Source organism: Procambarus clarkii, chromosome 60, assembly GCF_040958095.1.
Source record: "Procambarus clarkii isolate CNS0578487 chromosome 60, FALCON_Pclarkii_2.0, whole genome shotgun sequence".
NCBI classification, from domain to species: Eukaryota; Metazoa; Arthropoda; class Malacostraca; order Decapoda; family Cambaridae; genus Procambarus; species Procambarus clarkii.
This window is the reverse complement of record NC_091209.1, coordinates 7974962-7993471: the sequence shown is the minus strand read 5'-3', so window position 1 is coordinate 7993471 and position 18510 is coordinate 7974962. Positions and strand designations below refer to the sequence as shown.

At 45.3% G+C, this 18510-nt stretch overlaps 1 protein-coding gene across 1 annotated transcript; it reads right to left on the bottom strand.

The window, feature by feature from the left end:
- Positions 1–169: 169 nt before the first annotated feature.
- Positions 170–4395, bottom strand: LOC138353843 (uncharacterized). Its single transcript, XM_069307266.1, has 3 exons — positions 4311–4395; positions 4069–4197; positions 170–3948 (listed from the first exon to the last, which is right to left on the bottom strand). Exons 1-3 carry the CDS (start codon positions 4393–4395, stop codon positions 170–172), a joined length of 3993 nt encoding a protein of 1330 aa, XP_069163367.1.
- Positions 4396–18510: the final 14115 nt, after the last annotated feature.

The following is an 18510-nucleotide window of genomic DNA, read 5'->3' as shown; positions in this document are numbered from 1 at the left end:
GAACATCAGTGATGAGTCAGGGGCCCCGCAATTTTTCAAACATCAATGACAGGTTAGGGGAGGTAGCAATTTTCAAACATCAATGTCAGGTTAGGGGAGGCAGCAATTTTCAAACATCAATGACAGGTTAGGGGAGGTTGCAATGTTCCATCACCAATTTCTTCAGACACTAATTGTGAGGATACGTCTTGTTCACCAGTGCATCGCGTTTTCCCCACATATTGAATATGGGATGGAATCCACGTCTCACAGGACGTGCAGCAGCAGCAGGTGCAGGTACATCCTCCTCCTCCTCCTCATTCTCTTCTTCATGAATTTCTGCTTGAGGAATATCGGGGTGTCCATACGCCAAAGACTGTGTAGGACTCAGTACATAACGTTTATCGTCAAAGGCGGACAATCCACGTTTTGTAGTGAGACAGGTACACATACGGCCTTTAACATTCCTAATAGATCTGGATTGGAACCTCTGCCCAATATTCAACTCTAAAGCACTTTGGAAAGCAGCATGAGTGAGTTTAGACTGATGATAAGTGGGAATACCTTTACAACGACAGATCTGAACCTGATCTTGAGTGAGAATCGAGTACATTTTAGGCTTCAATGCAATGAGTTCTTTGATAATTTTGGCTCCAACTTCCGATTTTAACAAACCTAGTTGACCTTTGCGAGAGTCATCGAAATAGGGATTTTCAGGAGGGAAATTGCTGAAATCCATATGCTGAGATAAAGGCAGTTTATTTAATTCCTCAAAAGCATTTGGACAGCTTAATTCAATCAAATACGAATCTGTATCCGTATACAGCAATCTAGCTTTGTCTCCATAATGAGCTTTGACCGTATTGTACCAAAAATCATATAGGATCCTCTTAGCTATTTGCAAGATCTGGAACCCCAAATAAGTTGGTGTATTGACTTTAAGTGATTGTTTTTTAACTGTGCAAATGACTCTGTCTTCACTTAACAAAATGCTCCGTTTGAAGAACGGATTGGGGGCATGCTTTTGGAATTTGTCTCGTGATGTAACTAAATAATGCTGATCGCCATATTTACTCACATTTGTCAAACTCTTGCCGTAAATTGCATTTGATACTAGCTTGAAAGCTTTACCCTTAATGGCGCAAGGTGTATTTGCACGTTCACGAGCATTTGTTTCGACAAATTCCTTAAGGTACTTGCTCTGTTGGAATTCATAAACTGCATTTACCTTAGCTACTTCCAATCCCAATTTCATCAGCATCTGAAGCAAATCTAAACTCGCCAAGTAATCTTTTTGAGGGAGATGTGAAGCAATTAATTTATTGTTTTTCTTGGGGAGTTTACGATCTTCGGTATTTAAAATATGTTTGCTATAATCGGAGAGAAGATCAGTTGAAATATTAGCATGTGACAGGGTTAAGGGTAAGTCATCGGTGTATCGAGCCACCTCAGGTGCGACATGCTTGGTATCACACATGACCCAATACCCTTTATCCCCATCACATGTAATATTTTCCAATCCTTGTTGGAGCCAATCATTGCATTCGGCAGCAGATAATTTACGGATCCCGCCTTGAGGAAGCAGTTCTGTCATACAGGTGGCGTATAGGCCATTAAAATCCAAATACAGAATATATTTATCAGTGCTAGAAGGATCAGCACCCGTATGCTCATTTTGCACACTTGTGTGTTGCCGCACGACAGAGGTAAATCCGCCTCTTAGATTTCTGCGCAATACATCGTACAAATGGGGATCGGAAATAGAGTCCAAGACAACTTGACTCTTAAACAAGAAAGCGTCCCATGCAAAACTAGATAATGAGACATAGTGTGTAATGTCTAACTTGTACAGCTCAAGCATGGTCTTGCGCCATACAGTGAACACATCACACAATAGTCCAGTATCTACTTTCAAATAGACCTTTAAGTAATCCCCAATGGTCTTGCATTCCGCTAATCTAAAGACTTCTTTAGCCTGTGTATAATCGGTCTCGCTTATGGCCTCGTGCTTTAAACTATTGAAAAAGGCTTCGGGGGGAGGAAGAGTCGGTTCATTTAATTTCTCCAAAGATGAAATGTAGTCATAGCAGAAGACCTGTTTGCCTGTCTTCAATAAATGGTGGGCAGCTACAGGGACGTCATCTAGCATAACTGAGGTGTAAGTGGTGGGTTTACCTTCCCTGATATGTTCTTTAGCTAGTTTTTCCAGCCCACCATTTAGTAAAGCCAGACTATCCATAAACCGAAGTTTACCGATATCTACTTTCATGAACTTAAATCCATCTTTGGAGGCAATGTCAATTTCACGGTTAGGGACGTTAGACAATTCATTTAAAATTACCCCGAGGTCATAAGCCGCATTGTGAGAGAATGTGTATAAATATTTATAAGAATTTCTGCACAACATGTTACACCTTTGGCAATAGGCAGCTAGATAATTATTAAATTCAATAGCATGATCATGATGACGGTGCTTGTCCATAGCTGATTTAAATGGACTATAACACATTTCACATGTGGTCTGACGTCTATAGGCTTGCCAATGTTCACGTGTCATAGATATTTTGTATTTAGGCATGGTAGATTTGATTCTCTTCCATGCTTTCTCCAAAGTATCAATGAAATGATTTACAGGATCATCCCCCATATACGTTAATTTATCTACCACCTCCAATTCCCTGTTGATGATGATAAAAGCATATGCCACGGCTTTGTGACGCTTCTCGATCATACCTTGGGGATTGGAGGGGTCCAACAAGCACTCGAAATCATAATATGCCGTGTGAGACGGCCCATAAGCACGACCGTAATTTTGGAATTTGATTTTATGACCTTCGGGGTAAAATTTCAATGTTTGTTTAACTTCACATGACTCTTCATGATCCCGCATAGCATCAGGTGACAAATGAATTAAACACGAATGGCAAAAAATATGATTGCCTGGTATTCTATTTGGATTGCCGCGCATGTTGCGGACATACAGATTGAAATCTTTAATGAGCACAAGATGCTGATCCTCCAACATGAGCAAAGGTACTTTAGGTGCAGAATGTTCCCTGCCTTTCCTAGCTAAGCTAATATAGTACCTATTGTCTTCACGAGTGAGCACATAGATAAAAATACTTAATTTATTTATACTTTCTATTTTATTAATGTTATCATACGTTATGGGAATTTCAATATCCTCACTCCAACGGACAAATCTGAGACACCACCTGGATGACTTGGAAAATCTGCGGATATTATCTAATGTCATCCCCTGAGCTAGACATATATATGCAGCTAAACATTGGATCAAACATATATTTTGCTCGCCTTTAGGATTGAAAATAAGTTGTTTCCCACGCAATTTATCTGGATAAGGTACGTATTCTCCTAGACGGATGGGATGCTGAACAGCTATGGAATTGATATAAAAACCAGAAATGCTCTGTATACCTAGACTCGAACCTTCTGTCTCGGCAAAGAACTCTTCTAACTTATTATCCAATTCGGCGATCCATTGATCTACGACAACACTAGCCTCATGCCTAGATAAAGTGCGTTGCTCGGCCCTTATAGGTAACTCTCCCTCAAAATCAGGTTCATTTTCTTGATTAAGCCGTTGTAAATTAAATGTAAAATCCGGGTATATCAAGAGGGCAGGAGGGAAATTGGGGTGAACGGCATCAAACAAGGATTCTATTTGCCGGATAAAATAATCACGATATATAGTCAAATAATGGGCAGGATCTCCTTGGGCATGATCTGGGATGCTATATGAATGGCGTATGTACCCCCCATTGAAATTATTGATTACTTCAAGCACTTCGGGTTGAGGAGGAGGAAGCAAAACATCTACCTGCTGTTGCTGTTCCTGTTCCTGAGGCGGTGGTGGTGGAGAATTAGCGATAGGCTGGCTGGCCTCCATATCTGAATCTGCTTCCCAAACTAAATGCAGGGAGTCTTCTTCGTCCTCCAGTTGTGAACCTATAAGTAACAAAAATAAAGATTTCAGTTAATAAAATTTTAATATAGGGATTTTAATAATAATAATAATAATGACATTATTGAAATATGCAAATAATAATTAATGTGGATGTTACTTACAATTAGACCTTTCCCTGTTGTCATTATTTTCTGGTGTTGGTGAGCGAGCTCGACTCGTGCTAGGCTCTTCACAACCTCCTCCACGAGGATATTCTTCCTCTACCTCCACTACCTGCTGAGTTGGCGAGCCTAAAATCATACAAATGATCATGTGAATAATTAACGATGATAAATTAGATATTTTTATAAATATATCTGACAAGAATTGGGGATGGTATTGCAGAATAGCGTAATTGACTTACTTTCATATTGGACGCTTTGGTACGATGATGCTTCTGAGTGCTCTGAATCAGAACTAGTATCAGACTCGGGGTCATCTAGATACATGCAAAATGGACATGCATCGGGGTGGCCACCTGTAGATTTTAATTAATATATATAGTTATACATATATATATTTTTATGGAATGCTGCATAAATGTATAGCTCTACGACCAACTGTAAATACTAATTCACATATAAATTTAGCTGCTATTGAACAATTTTCTATAGTATCTAAACATATACTATGACTCCTAACAGATGTTATAAAAACAATGATACTTACGGGTAGCACAAATCACTTTGGAGCACGAGGGACAAATCTTATCGTAATGTCCACGAGATATCTCAGCACATTGCATACAGTAAATAACGCACTGATGCCGAGGATTGGCGGTGAAGGTTATCCTACATTCACCACATTTCGCCTGGCACAGGTGGAATGGCCCTAGTTTAGGAGCCTTGCAAAGTTCACAAATATACATGGTTGAGTTGATAGATACGAGACAACGAAGTTCGTTAATGCACAAGTTCTGGAGCTAGTTCCGAGTGTTAGCACAGGAAGCCTGAGTTGAACTGTCCTTTGGGCTGGTGGGAGGTCCTTATAAGGTCAGCTCGCCTGCTGCCAGATGTACGATTCTGCTTAAATCGCAGTACGACAGTTGGGCTGCTGATATACTTTGCACTTATTACAAAATAATAATTACAGTCACGGATGACAAAAATGTATGTTCTTAAACATCTGATTAGGTTAGGTGGGGGATGGATAGTCTAGTCATTTTTGAATAATAACATCAAATACACATGCCAGTAGGACGCCAAAGGTCGCATTGGTTGTCTGGTGACGTCATACATAGTTGACCAGTAAGGTGCAGTAATACCTTCACACCTATATGCTAATGACCATCAATACATTATCCCTATACCTGAGCTCGCTTTTCACGATGTCACTAAACAACAACAATAACTGTTCTGTAGAATGCATTTGTTTGTTATAAATAATATGTTAGGTTAGGTTAGGTTAGGAAGGTTTGATCGGGTTTATGAATAACAGAAAATATAAGCAATGAGCGAAAATACGAGCTATTGTAGCTGAATATCAACTCTGATGAAGCATAGAGTATAGGTGAGGTATTAAGCTAGATTAAGAGTTCACACTTATGTGTGAACCTCCTGGGATCCGCATTTCGCCCGTTGACGCCTCGCGCCACATTAGGGATGATGACGTCACAAAAGGCGGTAACTGCAGAAGGTCATATTTCAAAATATGAGAGGCTTGCTTTTACTGAATGAGTTTTTTTTTTATTTTATTTGATAAATGCTACAGTATGGTGTGGGAGGTATGTTTTTGGGCGAATGTGAGATGTGCATAAGGATAGGGTCACTACCGAACTCGCATTGAAATCACCAATGCCCAGGGCTCTGTTTTTTCATATATACGACTGATAGCAGTTTAATTTTTTGCCCTATGCATAATAAACGATCCTTCAAGAAAGATGGTCAAAGCTCAAATTACATTCTCCAGAACGACGACGACGAAGAAGAAATAGGGGTGACATGATAGAGGTGTGACTGAATGGTCATACTAAAGGGGAATATTTATAACCTATTATACGTATCTACATGAAACAGAATAGGAATGAATTGGATAAGTTATATATTTAGGAAAAAGACCTGGGTAAATACAGGCAGCAGGGGACGAACTTGAAAATACACACATAACTTCTTGCAGTGCTGAAGTTATGTTCTTCCCTCACATACATGATCCCCTTTCATAAATGTAATGGGCGATGGTTGGAAATAAATATGAAATTAAAAATAGACTAGGGATGATGGTATTTTATATTAGGTTTCAAGGATACTGTTGTATCGCAAAACCCATGATGCTACGACCGGCTTTTTAATCCCATTGAACATGCCGGTGCAGGAATGCTGAGCGGCTACCTGGTGACGTCATTGACCATTAGCAATGTCTGTGCAGGGTCACTAAGCCAACGAAATTTGGGGATGCCAGGGACCAGCTTTTTAATCCCTAGGAACAAAAAACTATGATGCAACGACCGGCATAGGAACAAAAAAATTCAGAAAAACCCATGAAGCTACGACCGGCTTTGGAAAAAATGAAAAAAGCCGGTCGTAGCTATCAAAAACCCCTGAAGCTACGACCGGCTGTGGAAAAAATGAAAATAGCCGGTCGTAGTCATCAATCCCACTATTCTCCACACCCACCCAACTGGGCGGCAGCTTTACAGTCATGTGCTGCACACCCACCCAACTGGGCGGCTGCTTTACAGTCATGTGCTCCACACCCACCCAACTGGGCGGCTGCTTTACAGTCATGTGCTTCACACCCACCCAACTGGGCGGCAGCTTTACAGTCATGTGCTCCACACCCACCCAACTGGGCGGCAGCTTTACAGTCATGTGCTCCACACCCACCCAACTGGGCGGCAGCTTTACAGTCATGTGCTGCACACCCACCCAACTGGGCGGCAGCTTTACAGTCATGTGCTCCACACCCACCCAACTGGGCGGCAGCTTTACAGTCATGTGCTGCACACCCACCCAACTGGGCGGCAGCTTTATAGTCATGTGTATGCATTACCTACAGTAAGCAAATTTTGGATACTTCGCTAAGATTTCGGGCAGCACATCATTATGAATGAAGTACTTACACATTTCATGGACACTAATGATGTTGTTATCTTTAAATTCCGCGATTTTTCACATTCCATTATATAATGACGCAAAGTATGCGAATAGTTCTGCTGACAGAGTTTACATTTAGTCAAATCTACATCATCAGATGTTACAAACTTCCAGAGGTACTTGTAGCTGAGCCTAAACCTAGCAGTGGTAACATCTAGAAGTCTGCTAACATGATTGGATGACCCATAGACGAGCGATTCATCAAAGTTTATACAATATTGTGAAATTGAGAGTCAGTGTAGTAACATAAATTGGTAAATCATAAATATTGTAAGTTAAGAATCTGATGCATGTGTGTTTGGGGGGGGGGGGGGGGCGGGGGTTATACCCTTGGTAAGCGAGAGTGGAAAGTAACCTTAGACGTACTGCGTCAATGTGGGGGGGGGGGGAGGGAGGGTGGGAGAGTCAAATCCACCCTCCAACATCTGGACATAGTACCACCAGCCTCCACAACACTCCATCAGCCTCCTGATGCTTGTAGATGCCTCATCTAACCTCACCTATGTCACACATTAACCAACAGTTCCTGTGATATTTAAACTCCTCATCACAGTGGCGTCTCACCAATATAAACTGTATTGGATTTTGTCCCGAAATAGCTATATGCTGACTGGACGTGTATGTATGTATGCATGTATGTATGTATGTATGTATGTATGTATGAATGGATAGATGGATGTATGTATGTACGCATGCATGTATGTATGTATGTATGTATGGATAGATGTATGGATGTATGTATGTACGCATGCATGTATGTATGTAATGTATGTATGTATGTATTTATATACGCATGTATATACGCATGTATGTATGTATGTATGCATGCATGTATGTATGTATGTATGTATGTATGTACGCATGCATGTATGTATGTAATGTATGTATGTATGTATTTATATACGCATGTATATACGCATGTATGTATGTATGTATGTATGTATGTATGTATGCATGTATGTATGGATGGATGGATGTACGCATGCATGTATGTATGTATGTATGCATGTATGTATGCATGCATGCATGCATGCATGCATGTATGTATGTATGTATGGATAGATGGATGGATGTATGTATGCATGCATGTAATGTATGTATGTATGTATGTATTTATATACGCATGTATATACGTATGTATGTATGTATGTATGTATGTATGTATGTATGTATGTATGCATGTATGTATGTATGTATGTACGCATGCATGTATGTATGTAATTTATGTATATATGTATGTATTTATATACGCATGTATATACGCATGTATGTATGCATGTATGTATATATGTATGTATGAATGTATGTATGCATGTATGCATGTATGTATATATGTATGTATGTATGAATGTATGTATATATGTATGTATGTATGTATGAATGTATGTATGCATGTATGCATGTATGCATGTATGCATGTATGCATGTATGCATGTATGCATGTATGTATGTATGTATGTATGTATGTATGTATGTATGTACTCACCTAATTGTGCTTGCGGGGGTTGAGCTCTGGCTCTTTGGTCCCGCCTCTCAACCGTCAATCAACTGGTGTACAGATTCCTGAGCCTATTGGGCTCTATCATATCTACATTTGAAACTGTGTATGGAGTCAGCCTCCACCACATCACTTCCTAATGCATTCCATTTACTAACTACTCTGACACTGAAAAAGTTCTTTCTAACGTCTCTGTGGCTCATTTGGGTACTCAGCTTCCACCTGTGTCCCCTTGTTCGCGTCCCACCAGTGTTGAATAGTTCATCCTTGTTTACCCGGTCGATTCCCCTGAGGATTTTGTAGGTTGTGATCATGTCCCCCCTTACTCTTCTGTCTTCCAGTGTCGTGAGGTGCATTTCCCGCAGCCTTTCCTCATAACTCATGCCTCTTAGTTCTGGGACTAGTCTAGTAGCATACCTTTGGACTTTTTCCAGCTTCGTCTTGTGCTTGACAAGGTACGGGCTCCATGCTGGGGCCGCATACTCCAGGATTGGTCTTACATATGTGGTGTACAAGATTCTGAATGATTCCTTACACAGGTTCCTGAACGCCGTTCTGATGTTAGCCAGCCTCGCATATGCCGCAGACGTTATTCTCTTTATGTGGGCTTCAGGAGACAGGTTTGGTGTGATATCAACTCCTAGATCTTTCTCTCTGTCTGTTTCATTAGGTACTTCATCTCCTATTCTGTATCCTGTGCCTGGCCTCCTGTTTCCACTTCCTAGTTTCATTACTTTGCATTTACTCGGGTTGAACTTCAACAGCCATTTGTTGGACCATTCACTCAGTCTATCCAGGTCATCTTGTAGCCTCCTACTATCATCCTCTGTTTCAATCCTCCTCATAATTTTTGCATCGTCGGCAAACATTGAGAGGAACGAATCTATACCCTCTGGGAGATCATTTACATATACCAGAAACAGTATAGGTCCAAGGACTGACCCCTGCGGGACTCCACTTGTGACGTCTCGCCAATCTGAGACCTCACCCCTCACACAGACTCGTTGTCTCCTGTTGCTTAGGTATTCCTCTATCCACCGGAGTACCTTCCCTCTCACTCCAGCCTGCATCTCCAACTTTCGCACTAGCCTCTTGTGTGGCACTGTATCAAAGGCTTTCTGACAATCCAAAAATATGCAATCTGCCCACCCTTCTCTTTCTTGCCTTATTTTTGTTGCCTGGTCGTAGAATTCAAGTAACCCTGTGAGGCAGGACCTGCCATCCCTGAACCCATGTTGATGCTGTGTTACAAAGTTCCTTCGCTCCAGATGCTCCACTAGTTTTTTTCGCACAATCTTCTCCATCAGCTTGCATGGTATGCAGGTTAGGGACACTGGCCTGTAGTTCAGTGCCTCCTGTCTATCCCCTTTCTTGTATATCGGGACTACGTTAGCTGCTTTCCAAATATCTGGCAGTGTCCCTGTTGCCAGTGATTTGTTATACACTATGGAGAGTGGTAGGCTCAGTTCTCTTGCTCCTTCCTTTAGAACCCAAGGGGAGATTCCATCTGGGCCTATAGCCTTTGTCACGTCCAACTCTAGTAAACACTTCCTTACTTCCCCACTGGTAATCTCAAACTCTTCCAGTGGTTCCTGGTTAGCTATTCCCTCACTTACCTCTGGAATTTCTCCTTGTTCTAAGGTGAAGACCTCCTGGAATTTCTTATTCAATTCCTCACACACTTCCTTGTCATTTGTAGTGAATCCTTCCGCCCCTATCCTTAATCTCATAACCTGTTCCTTTACTGTTGTTTTTCTCCTAATGTGGCTATGCAACAATTTAGGCTGAGTCTTTGCCTTGCTTGCGATGTCATTTTCGTATTGTCTTTCTGCCTCTCTTCTCATCCTGACATATTCATTCCTGGCATTCTGGTATCTTTCTCTGCTCTCCAGTGTCCTGTTATTCCTATAGTTTCTCCATGCCCTTTTACTTTGCTGCTTAGCTAGCCTACATCTTTGATTAAACCATGGGTTTCTCATCTTCATTTCTCTGTTTTCCTTTTGGACTGGGACAAACTTGTTCGCTGCGTCCTTGCACTTCTGCGTGATGTAATCCATCATATCTTGGGCCGTCTTTCCCCTGAGCTCTGTTTCCCATGCTATATCTGTTAGGAATTTTCTTATCCCCTCATAGTTTCCCTTTCGGTATGCTAACCTTTTGGTTTCGGTATCCCTCCTCGAGTTCAATAACCCTTCTTCAATCAAGTACTCAAACACCAGTACACTGTGGTCGCTCATTCCTACTGGGTCCTCAAAACCGATTTCTCTTATGTCGGAGTCGTTCAGAGTGAAGACTAGGTCGAGTCTCGCTGGTTCGTCATTGCCTCTCATCCTTGTGGGTTCTCCGACATGCTGGGTTAAAAAGTTGCTTGTCACCACCTCCAATAGTTTGGCTCTCCACGTATCCTCGCCTCCATGCGGTTCCTTGTTCTCCCAGTCAATCTTTCCGTGATTGAAGTCGCCCTATGATGAGCAGGTGGGATCTATTTCTACAGGCAGCAGAGGCTGCCCTCTCAATTATAGTGTTAACTGCCTTGTTGTTGTTTTCATACTCTTGACTGGGTCTCCTGTCATTTGGTGGAGGGTTGTATATTACTGCTACTACTATTCTTGGTCCTCCCATTGTTATGGTGCCTGCTATGTAGTCTCTGAACTCCTCACAGCCCGGGATGGCCATCTCCTTAAAACTCCATTCCCTTCTCATGAGTAGGGCCACTCCGCCTCCTCCTCTACCTTCCCTCTCTTTCCTTATTACTGTATACTCCTGGGGAAACACGGCATTCGTTATGATTCCAGAGAGTTTTGTTTCAGTGAGTCCGATTACATCTGGGTTAACTTCTTGTGCTCTTTCCCTTAGTTCACTTCTCTTGCTTGTGATCCCATCTATGTTCGAGTACATCACCCTGAAACTGACTCTCTTCTGCTTCTTTTCTGGGGGGGACCTTTGGGATCTGGGGTGAGTGGGAGCTGGGGGGACCTGGCACGGGGGGATTGGTGGAGGAGGGAGGGCTTGGGGTGGTGGGGGAGAGGGGGAGGGTACAGGGGGTGGATAAGAGGGGAGGGTAGGGGGGATAAGAGGGGGAGGGTACAGGGGGTGGATAAGAGGGGGAGGGTACAGGGGGTGGGTAAGAGAGGGAGGGTTGGGGAAGCATGGGGGGAGGAGAGGCTGTGGGGGATAGGGGAGATGGGGGGGCTTGGGGGGAGAGAAAAGGGTGGAGGGCTTGGGGGGCGTGGGGGAAAAGGGAGGGCTGAGGTGGGTGAGGAAGAGGGGAGGGTTTAGGGGAGTGGGGGAGAGGGGAAGACTTAGGTGGGGTGGGGGAGAGTGGGGGGCTTAGGGGGGAGGGAGGGAAGGGAGGGCATGGGGGTGGGAGAGACGGGAAGGCATGTGGGAGAAGGGAGGGCATGGGGGATGGGGGGGAAGGGAGGTCCTGGGGAGAGGGGTGAGGGGGAGAAGGGGGGTGAGTGGGGGGAGGGGGGTGGGTGGGGGGAGGGTGCCCTAGGTGGGTACTTAGTGGGGGGCTGACAGGGGATGGGGCAGGTTGGGTGTCTGTTGGGTAGAATTTGGGGGTGGTGCCCCAATCCCTGTGGCTGTTGCACTGTTTGAGGAGGGTTCTCCACTTCGCTCTGGGATTGTAGGGTTCTGGGTTGTGGTACTCTGATTTCCTTCTCTCTCTCCCTGCGCTCCTTCCTAGCGTCTGCTGTCCGTATTCTCTCTTCCCTTGTCATATCCCTCTGCAGGAATATTTTCTTGAACTTCTCTACACCTTTTAGACAACACTTCCTTGCTAGCAGTTCCTCTTTCGCGATTTCGCTCATGAAAACCACCTTTATCATTCGGTCTCTGTCCTTGTTGTACTTTCCAAGCCTGAAAACCTTTTCAACATTTCGCTCAGCTCCCTCCATCCTTACCTCTTTAAGGATCTCTTTAATCATGTTTTTGTCCTTGTCTCTCCGCTCCTTTGGTCTGGTCCCTGTTTGTTCTTCAATGCCTGCTACTACTACTGCTCTATTTCTCTCTATCAGCCGGCTAGTACATCTAGCTGCTTCCTGAGAGGAAGCCACTTCCATGGCAACTTCCTTAACCGCAGACCTAGCTTCAGGGCTCTTTTTAAGCATTTCAGCAAATGAGATCTGGGTTGTGGTGGTCCCCTCCACAGTAGCATTCCCATCTCCCTGGGGTACGGTTTGTGCCTGGTATTGTGGAAGAGTCTCCTTTAGGTATCTTATCTCCTCCTTTGCTGCCCTTAAATCATCTTGCAGGTTGGCTACTGTCTCCCTCATTACCCTCAGTCCTTCACTGAATTCATTCTGCATTTGCTGGAGTACTTCCTTCATCCAGGCTTCCTGTTCCATCCCATCCTCTGTGTTTGTTCCAGTTGTGAATGTCCTGCGTTTGGCAGTCAGAGTTCGTCTCCCTTCCATGATTTCCCTATGAGTGTGTGTACTCACCTAGTTGTACTCACCTAGTTGTGTCTGCAGGATCGAGCATTGACTCTTGGATCCCGCCTTTCGAGCATCGGTTGTTTACAGCAATGACTCCTGTCCTATTTCCCTATCATACCTGGTTTTAAAATTATGAATAGTATTTGCTTCCACAACCTGTTCCTGAAGTGCATTCCATTTCCCCACTACTCTCACGCTAAAAGAAAACTTCCTAACATCTCTGTGACTCATCTGAGTTTCAAGCTTCCATCCATGTCCTCTCGTTCTGTTACTATTCCGTGTGAACATTTCGTCTATGTCCACTCTGTCAATTTCTCTGAGTATCTTATACGTTCCTATCATGTCCCCCCTCTCCCTTCTTCTTTCTAGTGTCGTAAGGCACAGTTCCCTCAGGCGCTCTTCATACCCCATCCCTCGTAGCTCTGGGACGAGTCTCGTTGCAAACCTCTGAACCTTTTCCAGTTTCATTATATGCTTCTTCAGATGGGGACTCCATGATGAGGCGGCATACTCTAAGACTGGCCTTACGTAGGCAGTGTAAAGCGCCCTAAATGCCTCCTTACTTAGGTTTCTGAATGATGTTCTAACTTTTGCCAGTGTAGAGTACGCTGCTGTCGTTATCCTATTAATATGTGCCTCAGGAGATAGATTAGGTGTTACGTCCACCCCCAGGTCTCTTTCACGCGTCGTTACAGGTAGGCTGTTCCCCTTCATTGTGTACTGTCCCTTTGGTCTCCTATCTCCTAGTCCCATTTCCATAACTTTACATTTGCTCGTGTTGAATTCTAGTAGCCATTTCTCTGACCATCTCTGCAATCTGTTCAGGTCCTCTTGGAGGATCCTGCAATCCTCATCTGTCACAACTCTTCTCATCAACTTTGCATCATCCGCAAACATCGACATGTAGGACTCTACGCCTGTAAACATGTCGTTAACATATACAAGAAATAGAATTGGTCCCAGCACCGATCCTTGTGGTACTCCACTTGTTACTGTTCGCCAGTCCGACTTCTCGCCCCTTACCGTAACTCTTTGGCTCCTTCCTGTTAGGTAGTTCCTTATCCATTCTAGGACCTTTCCCCCCACCCCCGCCTGCCTCTCGAGCTTGAACAGCAGTCTCATGTGCGGTACTGTATCAAAGGCTTTTTAGGCAGTCCAGAAATATGCAGTCTGCCCAACCATCTCTGTCCTGTCTTATCCTCGTTATTTTATCATAGAATTCCAGAAGGTTTGTTAGGCACGATTTCCTTGTCCAGAACCCATGTTGATGTTTGTTCACAAACCTAATGTTCTCCAGGTGTGCAACCAGTCGCAGCCTAATTATTCTTTCCAGTATTTTACAGGGGATGCTTGTCAGTGATACAGGTCTGTAGTTAAGTGCCTCCTCCCTATCTCCTTTCTTGAAGATCGGCACGACATTTGCCTTCTTCCAGCAACTGGGCAATTCTCCTGACATAAGTGACTCATTAAAGATCATTGCCAGAGGCACGCTGAGGGCCTGTGCTGCTTCTTTTAGTATCCACGGTGATACTTTGTCTGGTCCAACTGCTTTAGTTGCATCTAGAGTTGTCAACTGTTTCATTACCTCCTCTGCTGTCACCTCTATATCTGATAGTCTTTCATCTAGGGTAACCCCTTCCAACAATGGGAGCTGCTCAGGCTCGGTAGTGAACACTCCATGGAAACTGGCATTCAGTGCCTCGCAGATTTCCTTGTCACTTTCAGTATATGCCCCCTCTGTCTTCCTTAGTCTTGTCACTTGGTCGTTCACCGACATTTTTCTTCTTATATGACTGTGTAGTAACTTAGGGTTGTTTTTTCGCTTTGATTGCAATATCGTTCTCATAGTCCCTTTCCGATGTTCGTCTTATGTTAATGTAATCGTTCCTAGCTCTGTTGTATCTGCTTCTGTTGTCCTCTGTTCTTTGTCTTCTGTACTTCCTCCACTCCCGTCTGCTGGCCATTTTTGCTTCCTGACACTGTCTATTAAACCATGGGTTATTATATTCCTTCTTATTTTTTCCCTTTACCGTTGGTATAAATCTCTCTTCGGCCTCCTGGCATTTCTGTATGACTAGGTCCATCATATCTTGGACTGTTTTTCCTCTAATTTCTTCCTCCCACTGCACTTCACCCAGATAGTCCCTTATCCTCATATAGTCCCCTTTCCTGTAGTCAGCTCTCCTTTCCCAGATCTCTTGTCCCATGGTCATAAGTTTGAATTCCATCATGTAGTCAAAGACTAGGACACAATGGATCACTGGCCCCTAGAGGATATTTCATGCTCTAAATTCTCGATATCTTCTACGTTCTGGGTGAAAATCAGGTCTAATAGGCTCGGTGCATCTCCTCCTCTTTCCCTTGTGTCTTCCTTCACATGTTGTGTCAGGAAATTCCTGTCTATAACATCTACTAATTTTGCTCCCCACGTTTCGTCCCCTCCATGGGGATTCCTTGATTCCCAATTTATCTCTCCATGATTTAGGTCCCCCATGATCAGCAGCTTCGCTCTCATTCTGTGGGCTAGTGTTGCTGCCTTCTGCAGTTCATCTATACATGCTTTGTTGTTGTCATCATACTCCTGCCTGGGTCTTCTACTGTTTGGTGGGGGATTGTAGATTACCAGGATCACAATCTTCCTCCCATCTACTGTCAGAGTTCCATGTATGAAGCTTGTGCACTCATTGGTAACTCGATTTCCCAGGTCTTCAAACTTCCATTTCCGCTTTATTAGGAGTGCTACTCCCCCTCCCTGTCTCTGTGTCCTCTCTTTTCAGTATCACCTGGTACCCTTCAGGAAAGATTGCATCTGAGATCATGTCATTAATTTTAGTTTCCACAATTGCAACTATGTCAGGATCTGCTTCACTCACTCTTTCTTTTATCTCTTCTGCTTTATTAGATACCCCATCAGCATTGGTGTACCAAACCTTGAGATTCTTCATGGAAACTCTTGTACCAGAGTTCTCCCTTTCTCTGGGGGTCTGGGGGGATCTGGGGGATGTCTGGGGGGTGACTGGGGGCAGAGGGGATCTGGGGGATCTGGGGGGTGTCTGGGGGATGACTGGGGGCGGGGAGGGTCCGGGGGATGTCCGGGGGGATCCGGGGGGTGTCTGGGGGGGTCCGGGGGGTGTATGGGGGTGAAAGAGTTCAGGAGGGGGGTGTTCAGAAAGAGTGCTTGGGGGGCTACTGGGGGCTGGGCTTCTAGGAAGGTAGGTAGGAGGGTCTGGGGTAGGGCCTGGGTAGGTAGGTCTGGAGTAGGAAGGACATACTGGGTCTGAAGATTAGGGAGGGCATAGAGGGGTTGGGAGATAGCGTAAGGTTGGGAGACAGATAGAGGTTGAGAGGTTGGGAGGGGGAAGGATAGAGGGGGTGGGGGGGACCTCCCACCTCCCTCGCAAGGGTGGGGGGTCACATGGAAGGAGAGGGGATGAGGAGGGGTGAGGGCTGGGTAGGCTTTGGGTGTTGAGGGGATGAGGTCTGGGTGGGTTCTTGGGGTTGAGGGGATGAGGTCTGGATGGGTTTTGGGGGTTGAGGGGATGAGAGCTGGGTGGGTTTTGGGGGTTGAGGGGATGAGGGCTGGACGAGTTTTGGGGGCTGAGGTGATGAGGGGGTCCTTGGAATGTGGGATGAATTTGACTCCAGTAGGGTCAGAGGGGTCAAGGGATGTGCTGGGGAGATAAGCAGGGGCGGCTGATTTGGGGAAGGGGTGACCTGAGAAGCACGTGTGAGCTGGTTAGCATGGGGTGGTTTAGCACTGGGGTGTGTAGCTGCGCTCAAATGGGAAGAGTCGTACTGTTGTTTGCTTGCTCTGTGGGCAATCTGTTCCTCCTTCGTCATGAATTTGTCAATAAATACGTTGTAGTAATTTTCGCTACCTCTGAGTAGGTGTTTGTGATGCAGTATGTAATCCACTGCCTCTTCGTTAGTGAACTGTACCAGGACAGGTCGTTTCCAGTTACAGGGCTGGGTAGGCGAGAGGGAGAGGGGGAGGGGGAGAGAGAAAGGGGGAGGGAGAGAGAGAGAGAAAGGGGGAGGGAGAGAGAGAGAGAGAGAAAGGGGGAGGGAGGGAGAGAGAGAGAGAAAGGGGGAGGGAGGGAGGGAGAGAGAGAGAGAAAGGGGGAGGGAGGGAGAGAGAGAGAGAGAGAAAGGGGGAGGGAGGGAGAGAGAGAGAGAGAGAAAGGGGGAGGGAGGGAGAGAGAGAGAGAGAGAAAGGGGGAGGGAGGGAGAGAGAGAGAGAGAGAAAGGGGGAGGGAGGGAGAGAGAGAGAGAGAGAAAGGGGGAGGGAGGGAGAGAGAGAGAGAGAGAAAGGGGGAGGGAGGGAGAGAGAGAGAGAGAGAAAGGGGGAGGGAGGGAGAGAGAGAGAGAGAGAGAGAGAGGGGGGGGGAAGAGAGAGAGAGAGAGAGAGAGAGAGAGAGAGAGAGAGAGAGAGAGAGAGAGAGAGAGAGAGAGAGGGGGGGGGAAGAGAGAGAGAGAGAGAGAGAGAGAGAGAGAGAGAGGGGGGGGGGAAGAGAGAGAGAGAGAGAGAGAGAGAGAGAGAGAGAGAGAGAGAGAGAGAGAGAGAGAGAGAGAGAGAGAGAGAGAGAGAGAGAGAGAGAGAGAGAGGGGGGGGGGGGAAGAGAGAGAGAGAGAGAGAGAGAGAGAGAGAGAGAGAGAGAGAGAGAGAGAGAGAGAGAGAGAGAGAGAGAGAGAGGGGGGGGAAGAGAGAGAGAGAGAGAGAGAGAGAGAGAGAGAGAGAGAGAGGGGGGGGGGGGAAGAGAGAGAGAGAGAGAGAGAGAGAGAGAGAGAGAGAGAGAGAGAGAGAGAGAGAGAGAGAGAGAGAGAGAGAGAGAGAGAGACAGACAGACAGACAGAGGGAGAGAGAGAGAGAGACAGGGGGGGAGAGAGAGAGGAGGTGTGTGAGTATATGGGGAGAGGTGGAAGGTGGAAGTGAGGGAGGGGGATGGAGATGGTGTGTGGGGGTGGGTTAGTGCGGGTGGGTACAGAGAGAGGTTGTGTGTGTGTGTGCGTGTGTGCGTGTGTGCGTGTGCGTGTGCGTGTGTGTGTGTGTGTGTGTGTGTGTGTGTGTGTGTTGAGTGCGGGGGTGTTTGTGTATAGGGGGAGGGGTAGGGGGGTGTCTTGGGGCAGTGTAAGGCGTGGGAACGTGAGGGGTGAGGGTGGGTGAGTGAGGGTGAGCGGTCACCAGTGTGTGCGTGCGTGCATGTGTGTGTGTGTGTGTTTACACTGGCTTGTTGTGGTGAGGAGGAGGGGAAGGGGGTAGGTCTAGTCAGTGGCGGTGTAATGTAACACACAGGTGTGAGAAGCTGGTACCAAGCTGAGGCTCTTGAGCTACTTTTTCGTATTTTAATTACTTATGTTCAAAGCTAATTACTATATAAAAAACACTGTACACCTTATATGACTGACTTTGAGAGGCACTCACCTCCGAGTAAGCATCCCACAGCACAATTAGGTGATTTATGAAGCGATGTCCGATATTGTTGTTGACGTCCCAGCCAGAGGTCCTCCCACGTCGTGGTCCAAAAATCTTCC

Excerpts from the sequence above, each read along its gene's own strand:
- LOC138353843 (XM_069307266.1), bottom strand. The coding sequence starts at position 4,395 with ATGTATCTAGATGACCCCGAGTCTGATACTAGTTCTGATTCAGAGCAC. Across the intron at positions 4,198-4,310 it reads CCAAAGCGTCCAATATGAAA|GCTCGCCAACTCAGCAGGTA; the intron begins GTAAGTCAATTA and ends GTATGATTTTAG. Across the intron at positions 3,949-4,068 it reads CAACAGGGAAAGGTCTAATT|GTTCACAACTGGAGGACGAA; the intron begins GTAAGTAACATC and ends TGTTACTTATAG.